The sequence below is a fragment of the Babylonia areolata genome, chromosome 22, assembly GCF_041734735.1.
Source record: "Babylonia areolata isolate BAREFJ2019XMU chromosome 22, ASM4173473v1, whole genome shotgun sequence".
NCBI lineage: Eukaryota > Metazoa > Mollusca > Gastropoda > Neogastropoda > Buccinidae > Babylonia > Babylonia areolata.
The window spans coordinates 29,192,029-29,212,134 of record NC_134897.1 but is presented as its reverse complement, the minus strand read 5'-3'; the positions used below and the strand labels follow the sequence as shown (position 1 = coordinate 29,212,134).

At 39.5% G+C, this 20,106-nt stretch overlaps 1 protein-coding gene across 1 annotated transcript in view; it reads right to left on the bottom strand.

Moving 5' to 3' along the window:
* The window catches only part of LOC143297338 (kinetochore-associated protein 1-like), a 63,521-nt gene that overhangs the window by 31,633 nt on the left and 11,782 nt on the right, over positions 1-20,106 (bottom strand). Inside the window, exons 15-35 of the mRNA XM_076609631.1 lie at positions 19,922-20,014; positions 19,164-19,217; positions 18,533-18,594; positions 17,146-17,254; positions 16,014-16,157; positions 14,204-14,260; positions 13,527-13,643; positions 12,455-12,571; positions 11,187-11,330; positions 10,373-10,471; positions 9,947-10,050; positions 9,084-9,186; positions 8,092-8,235; positions 7,251-7,376; positions 5,813-5,888; positions 5,094-5,158; positions 4,743-4,882; positions 4,080-4,181; positions 2,666-2,868; positions 1,392-1,495; positions 452-602 (exon numbers count right to left, since the gene is read on the bottom strand). Coding sequence (XP_076465746.1) covers positions 452-602; positions 1,392-1,495; positions 2,666-2,868; positions 4,080-4,181; positions 4,743-4,882; positions 5,094-5,158; positions 5,813-5,888; positions 7,251-7,376; positions 8,092-8,235; positions 9,084-9,186; positions 9,947-10,050; positions 10,373-10,471; positions 11,187-11,330; positions 12,455-12,571; positions 13,527-13,643; positions 14,204-14,260; positions 16,014-16,157; positions 17,146-17,254; positions 18,533-18,594; positions 19,164-19,217; positions 19,922-20,014 — 2,314 coding nt within the window. The remainder of the gene's footprint in view (positions 1-451; positions 603-1,391; positions 1,496-2,665; positions 2,869-4,079; positions 4,182-4,742; positions 4,883-5,093; positions 5,159-5,812; positions 5,889-7,250; positions 7,377-8,091; positions 8,236-9,083; positions 9,187-9,946; positions 10,051-10,372; positions 10,472-11,186; positions 11,331-12,454; positions 12,572-13,526; positions 13,644-14,203; positions 14,261-16,013; positions 16,158-17,145; positions 17,255-18,532; positions 18,595-19,163; positions 19,218-19,921; positions 20,015-20,106) is intronic.

Below are 20,106 nucleotides of genomic sequence, written 5' to 3'. Positions count from 1 at the left end.
GCACATGCAGGAATGTGTAAGTATGTATTTGTTGGAATGTGTGTAACGGTATGTTTGTGCATGCATGCGGGCTGGCATGTAAGTGCATATTATATGTTCACAAATATGCGTGAATGCGTCTAGAATCCATGTTTCAATAATTTGATCCAACTTATTTGTGGGGAGCGGAGCTTGAAATGAACATGTATGTTTATTCAATAAATGGCATTGTGTTATTGCATCACACACACACACACACACACACACACACACACACACACACACACACACACACACACACACACACACACACACACACACACACGCACACACACACACACACACGCACACGCACACACACACATACATACACACACACGCTGTCACACGCACATACACTCACACACTGTGAAAATGTCACGCATACACGCACACACGCATGCATGCGCACACACACACACACATTACTGACCTCTGACAAAGGCAGAAGTAGCAGCCAAAGAGGCAGCAGCCAGAGGCAAAGCAATGGAGGAGTTCATGACGAGAGCTTCATCCATGTACACTGTGTCCAGTGTGTAGGTCTGTAGGGGCTCCTGGCTGCTCAGTCTGCTGTCCATACAGTCCTGATGAGGCGACAGACTCATGCTAAGTAATAATGATAATATACAGACCCTCACTCCTGTGTTTCCTTCTCCAAGAATATGATAGTATGATAAAACAAGTGGGGAGAATGAGAGAGAGTGTGTGTATTTGTGTCACAAAATTCAGAAACAAACACACAAGACAAAACTCTGAGACATGCATATTTATATTGTGTCTGTGTCACAAAATGTAAAAAACAAAAGCAAAAAAACCAAAAAAACAAAAAAAAACATGCAAAACTAGACAAAACTTTGAGACATGCATATTTCTATCTTTTCAGTGTCTACATACATTTGTCCCTGCTTTCATCGGTTATGTTTAAAATTCTTCAGCCATGAGCAACAGCTTCTTTCATCAATAACTGTAACTTGACCATATATAAGTGGACTCTTCACATATATCAACCAAATGTTTGTTCCATAATAAATTTACCACACATTAAGTCAACATTAATGTATAGAATGTTCAGTTCTGAACTGTCCTCTTCCCCTGACTGGCAGTCAGTCACAGCCTATTGATCATTGACTCCCAAATCTAGACTCATAAAATGTATAATCAAACACTGAGCTAGTTGAATCTGCACGTCTGTCTGTTAATGATGCAGTACACCACATGTGTGCATAAATACTACAGCCACTGACCCACAGATCTAGGTAAGACATGTTTACATCAAAGCTAAATACCAGCAAATACTCTGTATCTACACTTCAGGCAATGAACTACAGATACAGATGATATAAAGAAAAAGACAATATACAGAAACGTCATACCAGTAAGGATCTTATATCTTCCTCCTCTGCTGCTTCACACTGGGATCCCACCTGCCGCCACAGTCTCGCAGACTTGCTCAGTTCCAGGCATGACGCCAACATTTCTGACACAAAACAAATTCTTCTTGATGACTTGATCCTGTATTCTCAGTTCTGGGCAAAATAACCATGTTTTTATCATATGGGAAACATTAAAAAATTCAGTTCTTTATTGAGAGGTATTTAGCAAAACAATTTGATACTGTCATCAGTGTATATAGCTGTATTTTAAAGCTTCCCACACAGATCTTACCACTCAAGCTGAAGTAAGAAAAACCAGAAGACAACTTTTTTGTAAGGTAAAGAAAGAGAAGATAAATTTTTGTTGGGAAACACAAAAAGTTCTTTTTCCTTCACTTACCATACAAAACTGGGCCAGTTCTGAGGAAACTTGGAAAGGGATGTATAGACTGCAAAGAAATTAACTGTCCTGCCAAAAATCACTCACTCTTTGGCAAGGGCTATGCAAAAGTAAGGCCTTCTGATCAAACTACTGTGACAATCAGTTTCTGATTAAAGATGCTGAACAAAATGTTTCATGTATAGGGCAGTGGTGAAAAGGGTTAACAGGTTTCCAAAACATCCACATAAGTTCAGAAACAGTGGTCATGGGGATGGACACTGAGTACACACACTATTGCTTGTGGTGGACACTTTTGCCAGAAATATTTCTTTGACAGATTAGTATACTGCTTGCATTGAGTAGATCTTGATCTGACATAAATATTTCTTAGGCTACTTATTATCATTCTGCACTTGCAGAATGAACACATATTTCAATCATACACGCAGCACACTGCCTTTTTCTTTAGAAATCAAATCTAAACTGATTTGATTTTAACTTAATTAAAAGACCAAGACACACACATACACACATGCACAAAATAATCCAACTGCCAGCTGTATGAAAAAAATCTGTATGTTATACTGTTAAAATCATATTAATATCAATCTATATAAATATATAAAAAAGAAAATATATATATATATATATATATATATATACACATATACATATATATATATATATATATATATATATACACACATAATTATGGTAATTTACACTGTCTTTTCCATTGTGAAGGCCGCAACAACTTTTACACTTATCAGCATTCACCAGATCAAATGACCAAGACAAAATTATACCACAATGCAGTATGCATACTGGTCAAGAGCAAAGATTACACTGTAACACAATATAACCAATGAAACAGGTGCAGAGCACTACATACTTGCATCACAAATGACAACAGCTCGATCAGCCAGTTTCTCCACAAAGATGGGAAGATGCCGACAATGCTCCTGGTCAGCGGATGGATCGCTGTCGCCATCATCATGAACACAGCGCTGACCTTGTTGTAAATGCAGAAGAGCACTGACCACACGATGCAAGACCTGACCCACCTCTGCACTTGCCTCCGCTCTCAGCAGCTCTCTGCAAAGTTGAATGAAATGGTTTTCAAATCAAATCAAAATCAATGTTATGTCCCCATAAATAATACAAAGGAAAGCGACTTTGGGGTTAAAAGACAGCACAAGACAGTACAACATTTACATAACATTCTACATTCATATAGCACAGTCAAGACAAAAGAAATGTAACACTTGAAACCACAGATCACTTCTTTCTCTCTCATCAACTCCAAAGGTAACAAAGTTTACATTAGCAAGTTGTTCTTCTTCTGTGTTGATGGGGCAGCAACTCCCATGTTCACTGATATGTACTAAAGGGCTTTTATATGTATGAACATTTCTACCCTGCCATGTATGCAGCCATTGTCTGTTTTCAGGGGTATTCAACTGTGCTTTCTTTTTGGGAATGCATAATATGGTATGATCTGAGTTTCTTTATGTATGTCAGCATGAATGTATGTTGATGTGTGCATGCAGGTATGCATGCATGCATGCAACTGTGTTTGCACACTACCACAGGCAACATAATGAGCAATATTGTTCACAACAACAAAGAATGGTTTTGGAACATAAAATCAGTGAAAAAAAACAAGACAGATGTAAAATAAATTTGTAAAGTAATATATGTATCTATTCTAGTAAGTTGTCATAAACAAAAGGCATGAACAATCAATGATGCTTTGATAACCATTAAGATCTTTAAAAAAAAACATAACTGGATGTAAGAAATCTTTTCCGATTTGTAATATCCAATTTCCAATTTATAAAATGTGTTGCTGTGTACCCAAAACATAATAATATTTGCACACATGTAACAGAGATGAAACTTGTGTACTTCCAGCTGTCTCAATTTGATCAAAATGTTATCTTTCACTCCCAGATCTAAATAACATGATTCTGTTCACATTATATTTTGTTTTGATGTGGTCTAGATCTGCCCATTTAAGGACAGACTCATGCTGAAAATTCAGCATGTCTTCTTTTTGATCCATGAAACTTGTGTTCAAAATTGTTCTATGTTGTTCTGGTTGATACCTTCATAGAAAACTGCAGCCATACTGTTTGATATACAACAGGCCTTTCACCACCAAAGTAAACACTGGATCACAAGCTTTCCCCACTCCATGTGCGCATGAAAACGATACACGCATTCACACACAAATGCGCACACACACACACACAAACACTGAACTAATTCAAGCCAAATTAAGGAGGATGAAACCGACCACTGACCTGCAGAGGAAGAAAACAGCATTCCAGTTGCCTGCCCGTGCTTCCACCACGGCAAGTTCTCCCTGCACTGCCTCACGCTGCAGTTGTAGCAGGTCAGCCAACCTGTAGAAACAAGTGCAAAACACTTTATCACAACTTTTGTACATCATGCAAATCAGAACAGAACAAGTAAATGACAGACCGTGACTGCTAAAAATAAAAAGGAGCAAGTGTGCTAATAAACAAATGTGAAACTAAAAAGCTTTGGGTAAAGTATTAGATGTACAATGACCTGAAAGACAGACATGTCTGAAGCATCTGGTCAGCTCCAAGAAATATAACTGGCTCAAATCTACTGATCACTAACCATACTCTGCATAATACAATCACAGACCAGCTCAAGTCACTTCACTACTGAAACAGAAGTTTGGTATCATCTTTCTGCATTCACATCAAGGCTGATAATTTGTTATCATAGCAACTCTCAGTGCAAAACATCAAAAGGTAATATGTTAAAATGTTGTCATCATCGCTGACAAGACTATAGATTCCAAACTAGGAATCAGGCAAGTTTGGAATGAGGATAATAAAGTTGGGCTCAGAGACAAGATTTAGGTACATTCAGCCAGGTGATGAGTATGACACATACTTGAATATCTCCAATCACTGATCAAGATAACTCACCTGTATAGTACTGTCAGATTTCCAGATCCTAGGAAAGGCTTTTTCTCCTTGAGATACTGCTGGGTGAACGTGGCAAACACAGTGCCTCTGTTCACCTCATCACAGTACTCCAACACAGACAGCATCATTTTGTATTCTCTCTGAAACGCAGACAAGGAAACCTTTCCCTCAACTGGTAGTACATTTCTCTGTTTTGAATAACATTTATTTTTTTCAGGTTTCATCCACCAAAACATATGAAAAAGTTTACCAACAGTAAGCTCAGTGAATATACAATGCCACATGTTTGATTTTAAATGCAAAAGAATACAGGCACCTTCAATGCAGAGTCTAAATACAAAATTTTTTCACCTGCAAGGCAAGCAAACTGGAAAATATCTTCAGCTGCATGGTCAGCTCATCAATCTCTGCTGGATCTGAAAGTACACATACACATACACAATGTAAAACACATGTACTGCCTACACTTTGTAATTCTGATACAACTAGTAAAATCTATGACATTTCAAACTCCAAGCACCCCCGAAAATAGAGTATGGCTGCCTAACAGGATTACAAATTAGTCATACATGGAAGTTTCATCCCACAAAAGTTTTAGACAACAAAGAAACTCCAAGCAGCAATAATGATACTTTAAACTTCACCATGTGATGATGACACAAGTTGATGATACAAAAAAAATTGTAATTAATTATTTTTCAACAATAATTTCAAAACTGGCACTGTCATTCTGACACTGACTGAGCAAGTCACCTGTTTCAAAAGGACGTAAAGTGATTGTGGCTACGTAAAGGGTGGCCCACTCAAATGTGAACAGAACAATATAAGTGCGAAAGACAGCTCTCCAGCATTCCATAATCCTGCTATTGTCATACATAACACACAAGCAAATGCATATATGCATACACAAGTACATGCACGCATGCATACATATGTATGTACGCTCATTCACATGGACACACACAAAAATCCTAAATGTTGAAGATTGTCAGGACCATTCTAAAAAAAAATCCTTTAGCCCAATGCATAAGACTGTCTGGACTGTTTCCATGAGAACATTGCTCAAGTACCTGTGGCTTTAGGCAAGAGATGCTGCAGCGTGAGGACAGCAGCCAGTGTCATGCGCTCCTTGTGTTGATCCATTACCTGCGTAAAAACACACTCCTGACACAGGCTATCAGCACACAGACCATCAACTGCGTAAAAACACACTCCTTACACAGGCTATCAATACACAGACCAACACCTGGGTAAAAACACACTCCTTACACAGGCTATCAGTACACACACCAACACCTGGGTAAAATCACACTCCTGATACAGGTTATCAGCACACAGACCATCACCTGCGTAAAAACACACTCCTGACACAGGCTATCAGTACAATGACCAACACCTGGGTAAAAACACACTCCTGATACAGGCTATCAGTTCACAGACCAACAATTTCACACTGTTGCTTATAGTCCAGCCGACTGCACATGGCTGTATCAGGACTGTCCAAGTAATTTTTTTTTTAAATAAACCATGTTAAACACAAAAACCTGTAAATCTACCCCTTCCCCCCAAAACTACTTTATCATTATGTAGATATTACATCACATACAAGCTATCAATACATATACCAACAATTATTACCCTTCCAATACATATACCAACAATTATTACCCTTCCAATACATATACCAACAATTATTACCCTTCCAAAACTATGTCATAATTATGCAGGTATTACATTACATACAAGCTATCAATACACAGACCAACATTTATTACCCACCAAAAAACTACTTCATCATTATCCAGATATTACATTACATACAAGCTGTCAATATACTGACAATCAATAACTACCAACAGAAATGACTTTATCATTATGATGCAGATACATACATGTATAGACCAACAATTATTATACCCAAAATAACTTCATCATTATGGAGATATTGCATCACATACAAACTGTCAATACTCTGACCAACAATTACAGCCCCATAAAAATTACTTCATCATTATGATGCAGACAGATTATACTTCACATATAAGCTATTAATACACTGACAAACAATTATTACCCCTCCCCCAAAAAATGACTTCACCGTTATGATGCAGATATTACATCATCACATAATTGTACAAGCACAATGGAGCAGATTCATAAAACTGGGGATCATACAAACAAATCCTTCTTTTTTTCTTTTCTTTTTTTACATCAAGAAGAAACACTTGATTTTAACCTTTTTTCAAACCAGTGTCTGTCATATTCAGCAATACATATCCAGATAAAGTTTCAGCTTTGAGGCTTTGCAAAAACAAGGAGCAGACTGTAATCTCATACAGAATTCTGCATGTATTATATAGAAACATTCGCACCCATGCAATTTAACAGCTTTGTGACTCTTCGACACCAACAAAAAGACTGTCTGCAATCTCAAAGAGAAATCTGTATTCTACAGAACTATTCCACTCATGCAATTCAACCAGCAGGAAACTATACTGGGGCACTGACTGTCTTGATGGCAGGCTGAGCAATGTGGCTGCCGAGGCAGATCTCCGCAAGGGAAACCACTCTCTCCCCCAGCGTTTTCGCCTGGCTCCAGTCCATGCTCTTCAGCACCTGGATGTACTCCAACACCTGAGAACACACACACACACACACACACACACACACACACCATTCAACTGTACCACTGTCACAGCTCAAGGTACAGGCTTCAGATAATTGTTATCTATAATCACTGTTTCATCGTTATCATCATCATACAATGACTCAAGATTATTTTCAAATAAATCTTTTTTTAAATCAACATTCCTATCTATTAAATTGTTTTGACAATACAGCTGCTGAATTGATGGTTCGCTAACAACTGTAAGTTTTTAATATCCCAGTTATTGAAACATCTGTCTAATCTAATGAGACTACAGATCTGTACCGCTTTCTGACTCTGCAATAATATGTACTGTCACTATATAGGCTAACAGATAACTAAGGGTGTCTCCTGTACTTGGTACAAATAAAGACCACCCATCTGACTTCATCACCCCAACAAGAAAAGTTGTTAAAAGCAGGATAGAAACATTTCAGCCACTGGACCTGCAAGCAGAAATAAATAACTTAACCAGAATATCACTATCAATATTTACATAACAGCAGACAGAGAATAAGAAACATATTACAAGGACAGACAGACTTTATAATTCATTAGCTCACTGCCACATCAATTTTTTTTTTTTCAAAACCAGCAGAAGAAAACAAGAATAAGTTACTGAATCTGACTAAAAGATAATTTTCGAAAAGCAAAGAAGAAAGGTTAAAGCAGAAAAAAAAACTGAGGAGACACCAAACTGACTCTGTCACTCCTGATGAGGATGTTGGCGTATCTGAGGTAGATCTCACTGACTGACTGAGGGTTGTTGATGTACACCTTCAGCACCCTCAGGGCGTCCCTCAGAGAACTGCTTTTGTCCTGCTCCACAATAAAGATGGCCAGCCTCTGAAACAAACATGTCAGACATATTGGGGTTTTTTTTTCTGACATCAACCCCTGTTCACGAGGATTAATGCACAGGAAGTATAATAATAATGAATCTTACTCATGTATGTGTTCTGAAGATTTACACTGCTCCTGCTACATAAATTTACTATGATGACCTCTCTGTTATCTGTTTCTTTTTTTTCTTGTGTGTGCATTAGAAATTGAATGTTTCTAAAATCAAGAATCAACTGAAAACAATGCCTCACCAGATAAGCTTTCAACTGGTAACATTTGTAAGCTGAAGTACAGAACTAGATATACATATATTGCTTTGATGTTCCTCTCTTTCTATCTTTTCATTTCACACAATACAGTTTCAGTGAACTCATCATGAAATATTTGTTGGGTTATTTTCCCTTTTAAAACCCCAAAGTAACACACATCCACTTTGGGCTTTGACATAATAGTGACTGGACTTAAAAGGGAGATCCTGATCAGCACTTATCTGACAATATCAACAATCATTGGCAACAGAGAAAGCAGTTATACTAACCTGTATGATTATTTTAAAAATTATTGGGTTTTTTTAAAAAGAAAAATTCAGGTCAACAGAACAGTGAGATGAAATCATGAAGAGTAACCAAGCAGGAAAATATGAAACGAAAGTAAAAGCACTGACAGATCTGGCCTGTATAAAATACATGAACGGCAGAAACAGATTTTTGTAAAACTGAAAAGTTTGCAGCCAGGATCCAGGGCCCACTTTATCACATAACAGAGAAAAACAATCTTCTTTTTTTTTATCTTTTATACCATCAAAATGCCAATAGAATGGACATAGACACAGCTATCAGTTGTAAACTGACCTCTGCCTGACTCTGGCTGGGCACAGTGCTGCTCTTCAGGCCATACTCCTGCATCAGCAAGCGAACATCAACAATTTTCTTCGCTTTTTTCAACTCTTGCACCCTGCAGGATAAATATCACAAGGATATTTGAGGTGGGGGTTATGGAGTTAGGGGATGGGGGGGTTGGGGGGTGGGGGCAGTTATCATATCAATCATCATGCATACATTACAGCGACCATCAGTATATTTTTTTGGGTGGGGGATTCTTAACATATAAGTAATTATGCATACCTAACAGAATGAAAGATCATGTAAGCTAATGTGTGAGAACACTGTTATCTTTAAATTACTTACATTTCAAGGGCATGTGCACACCTGTATTGGAACATACCAGAAAAACAACAAATTTACTTCCTGACTAACACATACAAAAAATAATTTCAGAAATGGTTCCTGCATCATCAGGTGTTATAGTTCTCAACTGCCAACCAGATGTCAACTGTCTTGGTCAGCCAAATCACAAAGTGAAAGTGAAGCATTGATTTAAAAAGGAATACATTTCACAGAAAAAACAACAACAGAAATCCAATTAAAATGCAGTGAAAACGGGAGGTAACCTACTTCTGGGAGGTTATCAGCCATAGCTACTTTCGTTTTCTCCGCATAGGCGGATAGTAGTTTGCACAGAACAGGAATCGGACTCCCTGCCAGAGTCTGCACTAGAGGGTCATGGTGAAGTATGTGTAGTTAAATTGAAACCTTAATATTCCCAAACCTATAAACAATAGAAAAGGGAAGTCTGATTTCACAGAATACAGAAATCTGACAAAGTGGAGTAAAACAAAACTAGAACAATTCAAAACTGCTACCTAAACACTCACAAAGGATGCTGGATCTTGAACCCGTCTTCCACCAGCTGCCCAATGTCTGGACCCCAAGGCAGTGGTGCATGTTTTATCACATTCAGCACTGCACAACACTTTTCCTGCAGTAAGAAACACAAAACCATTAAAATAATAATTGCCTCATCCTAAAGATTAAAACCCAGACCACCACTCAAGGGTTGAGTGATTTGTTGTCTCATCCATAATACTAGCACCCAGACCACCACTCACTCAAGGTCTAGTGGAAGCTGGAAGAGGACTGTGAAATATAACAAAGGGCTGGTTTCCAGCAGGAAATCATAATTCATACACAGAAATCCATCAGCCAATTCATACACAGAAATCCATCAGCCAAATTACAACAGTAAGCACTGTGGAAGCAGCAACTGTCCATCCACAGGTGCTAACGACAGACACACCCACCTTTGGGTTGTGGATGAAGGACACGATGGCCAGAACTTTGTCCTCCCAGGCTGACTGACCAGTGTAGGACCTCATCTGTCCTAGTCGTTTCAGCAAATCCTGCAAACATAAACATAACCTGCGTCAAGCGTCCAGTCGCAACTACTGAAACTGATGGCCTCTTCCTAGTTTCTGTTGAGCGCTGTCACACGCACGCACGTTTGCACAAACTCAATACACAAACAATTACACAAGCACCCAAACACAGACATACATGCTCACCTACACCCTCCACCTATTTTACAAATGCATGCTTCAAGGCACACATGCATGCACACACACAAACACACACACTTACACACACTAACTCACCCATATCGTCCACCTATTTCATGCATGCATGCATGTGTGCGTACACACACACACACACACACACACAAAGATGTAGTCCTGGTCAAGACAGTGAGCCCTGATGTAGGGGTGATGTACTTCTCCAGTGACTCTCTCTCACACACACACACACACACACACACACACACACACACACACATACAGTGAACCTTGATATGTGTAGCAACACACACACACACATACAGTGTACCTTGATATGGGTAGCCCCCCCCCACCCCCACCCCACCACACACAGTATACCTTGATATGGGTAGCCACACACACACTCACACACAGAGTGTACCTTGATATGGGTAGCCACACACACACACACACACACACACACAGTGTACCTTGATATGGGTAGCCACACACACACATACATACAGTGTACCTTGATATCGGTGTACACACACACACACACACACACACGCACACAGTGTACCTTGATGTAGGTAGCAAAGATGTAGTCCTGGTCAAGGCAGTGAGCCCTAATGTAGGGGGTGATGTACTTCTCTAGTGTGGGTTTCATCAACTCCACCATCACCACCTGGTCCAGCATGCGGAACGCCAGTGTCTCTCTCGTCTCCTGCACACAGTGTGTTGAGCTGAGTCAGGATGTGTCGAATCAAATGTATGGAGCTGAGTTGTTGAGAGACAAGAGTAGAATATCAAGTGTCGAGTGGAGTGGTGTGGTGTGGTGTGTTTTTTGTGGTGATGTGTTGTGTTGTGTGGTGTGGTGTTGTGCTGTGTTGTGCTATGTTGTGGTGTGGTGTGGTAAGTTTTGGTGTGGTGCAGTGTGGCGTGTTGTGTTGTTGTGGTGGTGCTTTGCTATGTTGTTGTGTGGTGTGATGTGGTGAGCTATGGTGTGGTGTGGTGTGATATGGTGAGTTTTGGTGTGGTGTGGTGTGCTGTGTTGTTGTGTGGTGTGATGTGGTGAGTTTTGGTGTGGTGTGGTGTGTTGTGTTGTTGTGTGATGTGGTAAGTTTTGGTGTGGTGTGGTGTGGTGTGTTGTGTTGTTGTGGTGGTGCTGTGCTATGATGTGTGGTGTGATGTGTTGTGTGGTGTGGTGTTGTGCTGTGTTGTGCTATGTTGTGGTGTGGTGTGGTAAGTTTTGGTTTGGTGCGGTGTGGCGTGTTGTGTTGTTGTGGTGGTGCTGTGCTATGATGTGTGGTGTGATGTGGTGAGTTTTGGTTGTGGTGTTATGTTGTGTGGTGTGGTGTGGTGTGGTGTGGTGTGGTGTGGTGTGGTGCAATGTGGTGTGGTGGTAGTGTTGTATTGTGTTGTGCTATGCTGTGCTGTGGTGAGTTTTGGTGGTGGAGGTGGTGTTGAGATGTTGGGCTTTGCTATGCTGTGCTGTGGTGTGGTGTGGTGCGGTGTGGTGTGGTGTGGTATCACATTTACAATGACAATTACAGTGATAATGATAATTATGATACCACTACAACTACAAGTACACAATTTTTTTTTTAAATGGTGCACTGTTGTGATGAGCTCTCCTCTGGGAGAGCAGCCTAAATTTCACACAAAGAAATCTAATGTGACAAAAAACAAAACAACAATATAATACATAATAACAACAACAGCAACAATTAATAATAACAATAACAACAGCAGCAACAACAACAATAATAACAATGATAATAATAATAACACTGACAACACAGTGATGATAATAAATGTTTCTAACCACCCTATGCAGTGATGACTGACCTCCTGAAACTGCTTGACGGACAGACGCATGTTGTATTTCAACAGATCCTGCAGCTGATACAGCATGGTCAGCGTGTTTTGTACGGCCGACAGAACACTGTGCACGTCTATCTCAGTCTGAAAATAGCATGAAAAGGACACACATACACACATACACAAACACACACACACACACACACACACACACACACACACATACACAAATACAAACACACACATATACATACACAAATACAAACACACACACATATACACACACATACTAACACACACAAACACACACACCACACACACATACAACACACACCAAACACACAAGCACAAAATTAAAAAAATGATGGAAAAAAAGACAGCTTCTGTGTGTGCATATGTGTACATGCCACAAGCACACATAAATCTTCACGTACATGTGTGATATTTTTTGTCTTACTTGTATGGTTTTTACTTTCTTTCATTGTGACATATTCAAAACAAAAACAAACAACAACAACAACAACAAAAAATCCACCCACACTCATCAAAAAGTAAATGTATACACACAATACATAAACTGAGAACCTGAAAGACTTCTATCCATCCATCCAGCAAAGGCATGTTAATGTCACATCACAGGCACACACATGCAGCTTGTAGCTAGGTGAGATATGCACACTGGTTGCAACAGTCGTTGGGGATTTCATTTTTGTCAGCGTTGAAATAAAAAGAGAGTAAAAAAAATGAAGTGTTGTTATATAAAGTATAAGGAAATGAGACAATTCTACAATAGACAGTAAGGGAAGGAGTGACTATCATCTGAAGAGTTCAAGTTTTTTTTCTGATCACCTAAAAATCTTCACACACATGCACACATGCACCCCCACACAGACTCACACAAACTTACACGCACTTATGCGCACACACACAGACACACTCACACAGACACACACAAGCTCACACATGCACAAACTCTCTCACACACACACACACACACACACACACACACACACACACACACACACACACAGATAAAATCAACACAATCATCCCATTTTCAGCAAAACAAACAAACTTCCGCATATTCACTTCCACCTGCCTTTGTGGTTGTTTCCACAGCAGTATCCTTGGTGGCTGTGAAGTTGACCTCAGTGATGGCATTCACACTCTGGCTCAGGGTCTCCAGAAAACCAATAGCGTTCTGTGGCCACCCAGCCTACAACACAGCAAAAAAGTGGATACACATTCCTCTTCAGTACACCGCTTGTCGCTTTTATTCAGACACACTTGTCTTTCAATCAGTTACATTTTCTATCAGTTGAAAATAATAAAGATGACGCAGCAGGAGGGGAAAAAATCAACTTACTAAGAAGCTCCTTACATAAAAATGATCAATGAAAATAATTATATCTATAAAGAACGTCCTGAAACTTCTCAGATAAAGAGAGTCAATAAAAACAATCAGTTTTATTACATTCATAGGGAGCTCCCCCACCCCCACCCCCAAACCCTCCTTAGTTATAAAAACTCTTTTTTGTTGGTAATATGTATGTCTGACTGAATAAACCTTATGAAAAGTGCAGAGCAGAAGACCCTTCTCTCTTTCTCTGCCACTGTCTCTCTGAACCACATGCGTATGTCTGTCTGCACAACACACACACATGCACACACATGCGCGCACATTTACCCAGCTGGCACAAGAAATCTCTTCTCTAACAACTGGTGATGACAGAAATAAAAAAAATACATGATATAAATAAGAAAACATGACATTACCTTCTCCACCAACTCCATGCTGGTGGCTCTTTGAACAGCCCATTGGACCACATCATCCTGCAACACACACTTGTCCATATAAAAAGTGTATGCAAACACATACACACACATGTACACACACATACCCACTGAATCCACACACACACACACACACACACACACACACACACACACACTTCTGCACCCTCACATGCACACACACTCACACATATCGAGCAGTTTCTTTTAACTTTCTGTTCACACACATGCACACACAAAAACAATAGATACTTATTTTTTCTGCACATGGATATGCACAATGGCATTTTCATTCACATAATTGGATAACATACATCACATAGCTGGTTAACACATTAAGCAGAGAAACAACACACTAAAAACAGTCAGGACAGCAGCAGTCAGAACCCAGCAGCACTGTGATAGAACAGTCAGGACAGCAGTAGTCAGAACCAAGCAGCAGTGTGATAGAACAGTAAGGACAGCAGTAGTCAGAACCCAGCAGCACTGTGATAGAACAGTCAGGACAGCAGCAGTCAGAACCAAGCAGCACTGTGATAGAACAGTAAGGACAGCAGTAGTCAGAGCCAAGCAGCAGTGTGATAGCACATAAAACAGAGTAAGGACAGCAGTAGTCAGAACCAAGCAGCACTGTGATAGAACAGTCAGGACAGCAGTAGTCAGAACCAAGCAGCACTGTGATAGAACAGTCAGGACAGCAGTAGTCAGAACCAAGCAGCACTGTGATAGAACAGTCAGGACAGCAGTAGTCAGAACCAAGCAGCAGTATGATAACACATAAAACAGAGTAAGGACAGCAGTAGTCAGAACCAAGCAGCAGTATGATAACACATAAAACAGAGTAAGGACAGCAGTAGTCAGAACCAAGCAGCAGTATGATAACACATAAAACAGAGTAAGGACAGCAGTAGTCAGAACCAAGCAGCACTGTGATAGAACAGTCAGGACAGCAGTAGTCAGAACCAAGCAGCAGTGTGATAGCACATAAAACAGAGTAAGGACAGCAGTAGTCAGAACCAAGCAGCACTGTGATAGAACAGTCAGGACAGCAGTAGTCAGAACCAAGCAGCAGTATGATAACACATAAAACAGAGTAAGGACAGCAGTAGTCAGAACCAAGCAGCACTGTGATAGAACAGTCAGGACAGCAGTAGTCAGAACCAAGCAGCAGTATGATAACACATAAAACAGAGTAAGGACAGCAGTAGTCAGAACCAAGCAGCAGTATGATAACACATAAAATAGAGTAAGGACAGCAGTAGTCAGAACCAAGCAGCAGTATGATAACACATAAAACAGAGTAAGGACAGCAGTAGTCAGAACCAAGCAGCAGTATGATAACACATAAAATAGAGTAAGGACAGCAGTAGTCAGAACCAAGCAGCAGTATGATAACACATAAAACAGAGTAAAGACAGCAGTAGTCAGAACCAAGCAGCAGTATGACAACACATAAAACAGAGTAAGGACAGCAGTAGTCAGAACCAAGCAGCAGTATGATAACACATAAAACAGAGTAAGGACAGCAGTAGTGACAACCAAGCAGCAGTATGATAACACATAAAATAGAGTAAGGACAGCAGTAGTCAGAACCAAGCAGCAGTATGATAACACATAAAACAGAGTAAGGACAGCAGTAGTCAGAACCAAGCAGCAGTATGATAACACATAAAACAGAGTAAGGACAGCAGTAGTCAGAACCAAGCAGCAGTATGATAACACATAAAACAGAGTAAGGACAGCAGAAGTGACAACCAAGCAGCATGGTCAGAAAGTAGGGTGAAGAACTGACCATGGCCTTTGGCAGGAACCTGGCAATGTAGGGCAGGAGGTCATCAGTCAGCCAACCAATGACGCTGGCTGCCGGCAGCCTCTCTGCTACCACCTGAAGGAAATGCTGGACGATCTCCACACTGATCTGACCACGCCACTCCTCCTGTTAAATGCCAGCATCGTTCCTTCATTTTCCAGTCAACCTCTGGAGCAAGTAAGTGCAACTCCAATTAGCATCGTTCCTTCATTTTCCAGTCAACCTCTGGAGCAAGTAAGTGCAACTCCAACTACAGAGCACAAATGTACCAACCAGTTACCTTAACCCCTTAAGTGCCTTGCATTATTGTGGCTGAGGACAAAAATATCGACAATTACCTGAAAAAAGATTGTTGTGGCAAGACGTTTCTTGCAGCATTGCTTAATATACCTTTTTTTCCTTTTGTGACAAATTTCAGCTGTAATTCACAATGTGGCAGCATTTCTGGTGTTATTTAATTATGCAAGTGTATAAATCAAATAGATATAAGCCATCTGAATGTAAAAATCATCTAAAAGCAGCGCAGTTTTTAAGATTCTCAGGGAAAATAATGTGTTGAAACTGATTTACTATCTTATTACACTTTTAAGAATTTAAAAAGAAAAAAAATCCACTTAAATTTCTGAGAAAAAGTTCCTGGATGTGATGTTTCTATTTGCCTTTCTGTTTAAACTATACCACATCATTTTGTTGTGTGCAAGTCGTATATGGGCTGTGTATTTCAAACTTAATATGACATCAATTCATATGATAAATACACATTATGTTCCAAGCATACTTCTCCTAGTCTATGTATGTGTGCTTCTATTCCTATGTTCACGTGTATGCATGATCATGCAGGCACATACACACCAGTCAGACGTGCATGTGTAAGCCTCAGTGTATGTGTTTATGATAAGTATTTTGGTGACCTAACACTGATAGTGTGTGTACTGCTGGCACTGAGACAGCAGACAAAACTGGGTGTGGCTGTTTGTCAGGGACTGGAAATAAGCAGCGTGAGAAAAATGTCACTTTAACAGTGCAACAAATAAAAAACAAATAAATAAGTAAATAACTGATACATCAAAATCCGGAAAATAAATCAGTAACATCCCGTATATATCTTACTCACACAGTGGCGCCTCCACACAAGAATGGCCACATGGGGCTGATGCTGTGCCACCTCTCGACACACCAGGTGCAGAAGGTTGGCCTGCTGGAACCATGTCCAGCTGTCAGCACTGCACAATGCACATCACACCCTGCTTACACAACAGCAAATGCAGCAGCAGTGAAGTGCACTCCAAGACATGGTGTGCTGCTTGCTAATGCAGTATATTGTGCTGTGCTGCACTGCACTATTGACAATACACTATACTACACATATTATTGTACTGCATTGATTTTCTTTTCATATGTGTGTGCGTGTTTGTGTGCGAGTGTATGTGAGCATGTGCGCGTGTGTGCATGCATGTATGCATGCGTGTGTGTGCACATGAGTGTACATTTAATTCTGATTTGTTGTTGGGAACGTAACAGACTGGTCTAAAACACTGTTTTCACCTCTGAAAAGTATTTTCAAAAGACGTGTACTAAGGTGCACTGTAACTATTCATTCGATGATGCATATAAAGTTTTCCAATCGAAAATGTTACAGTACAGAGCAACTTGTACTTCTTTTTTTAATGTACAATATTCAATTATTTTACACACTGAACTCACATTTAAGTGCTGCAAGTTTGTTGCAGGTACTTTTCTTCCAGTGCAAAATTTTCCACTACGTGTGAAATAAAATTATTTGTGTAAAAAAAATCAAATTATGTTGCTTGCAGTCCTGCAAACTAGAAAGGGTCCATTTCAGGGCTGACTACCCGTTCATTCTTAAAAGCTGTCAAAGAAAAAAAACAACAAATAATGCTAAAAGAGCAATTGATTTAACATTAAAAAGACCAATGCATCCATGTCTTCTTCAGTCCACATGAATTTTTAATCAGGTTTTAGATATTTCTTTCCTTCAGTATCTGGCTAGAAAGGAAAAGGTGGGGGGAGGTGGAAGGGGCTCAGATGCCTAACCTATGTATAGACCCAACATGTTGGTCAGGCTTTGAGAGTCAACCAAATGATGTCAGAATGAGAGGGATTTTTTAAAATGCAAGTACAATATTGAAATGTTTTGTTTTTATTCAATAAAATGAATAAACCAAATAAACTAGTATACCAATAAATAAGATATAATAGATCTAAAATATGCATGAAAGAGAAGAGAAAAAAAAAAGCAACACAAGGTCTCCACAGAGCTAGCTATAATATATTAATTTTGTGCCTGATGTCATGCTGTTCCCAGCAGTCAATCAGCAGCCAACAGAGGAAAGTCTTTTTCTTCCCGTTTCCAGAACGGAAGGAAGGATTTTTTTCAGGTCAGATTGTATCTGAAATAATTTGCTGTCAGCTCATGACTTCCATTCTTTTTTATTTATTTTTTTTCAAAAAGGTAGGTATTCAGATTACTGAAATCTTACCTGTATAACTGGGATCCATAAGCCAGTTTGTATGTCATCAGTCTGTTCTGCAGATCCAACACCTGAAGATGAGATATGATTTATGTGCATCAAATAGATCCAGTTTTGACTTCTTTTTTTTTTTTTGGGGGGGGGGGGGATCCTCTTTCACTGTGTGTTTGGTTTTCTGAACATGACATAGACTATTGAATCACTATTGCATGCAGTGATCTTCTGTTGTAGTTTCCCTGTGAGGATAATGAGGTCAGAATTTTAGTTTTAGTAATGGTACCATTTACAAAATTACAGGTGTTTTTCTGAGCGATGCATTGGAATAGTTTGGAAACATCACTTCTTCAAATGTCTGCTAAAAAATAACTGAAAGACACACATATAAAAGAATCTTAAAAAAAACAACAACAAATGTATGGCCAATGCTTTCCTTCTCATGAAAAAAAAAACAGTCAGAAACATTTTCAACAACCCCAAGATTATATTTGTTTCCAGAATTCTAAGAATGATACATATCTGAAGCCATCTGATTCTAAGAACGATACATATTTGAAGCCATTTCAGAAGAGCTTTATAATTCACCATCGTTCACTGACAAAACCTTGTTAATTTTTGAAATCTCATCAGTATAAGGTCTTACCTTCATTTGTAAAATCTGATGTCTCTCTGTCTCATTTGAGGCACCTTTTGACTGCTGCAACCAGAGAGCAGCTTTGTGAAAAAAAAATGTGTTTATATCACTGAAGTGTATTACTAAAGACATAGCTCTGCATGTATCACACTCAAGATGTCAGCCAGTCATCAAACTGGGATGGTACATCACTGCATTAGTATTAAAATACAGTGCATGAAACGACATTTATCTTCCCACATGTGAGAGTGGTATGTGTCTGTTGTTTTCGTGTATGTGTGTGTGATGAAGGTAGGAAGGGGAGGAGTGAGTGAGGTGCAATATTCAGTCCAACAGTGTTATTAACTGTTTATTTTCGTTTTTCAACCTCAGTCCATTACCACAGAGTTTCTGCCCTGCTGCACACACACACACACACACACACACACACACACACACACATACACACGGATGAGACGATAAACCGAGGTCCCGTGTGCAGCATGCATTTAGCGCACGTAAAAGAACCCACGGCAACAAAAGGGTTGTTCCTGGCAAAATTCTGTAGAAAAATCCACTTCGATAGGAAAAACAAATAAAAAACTACACGCAGGAAAAAATACAAAAAAATGGGTGGCGCTGTAGTGTAGCGACGCGCTCTCCCTGGGGAGAGCAGCCCGAATTTCACACAGAGAAATCTGATGTGATAAAAAGAAATACAAATACAAATACAAATACACACACACACACACACACATCAAAATACAATTGATAAGAACTTCTCTGACCATTTTCGTCTGGCACAGCTGCAGCAGTTTCCATGTGTCAGAGAACGAAGGGAGAGCCGCTCGCATACAGTTTTCTGCCACCAGTTGGAAATCCTGAAACAGTCTCTGGAATAATTCTTCCCTTCTTTCACCTCTTTGACCACATCTTATACATTCTAAACTTTAGAAAATATAAATATGTATCA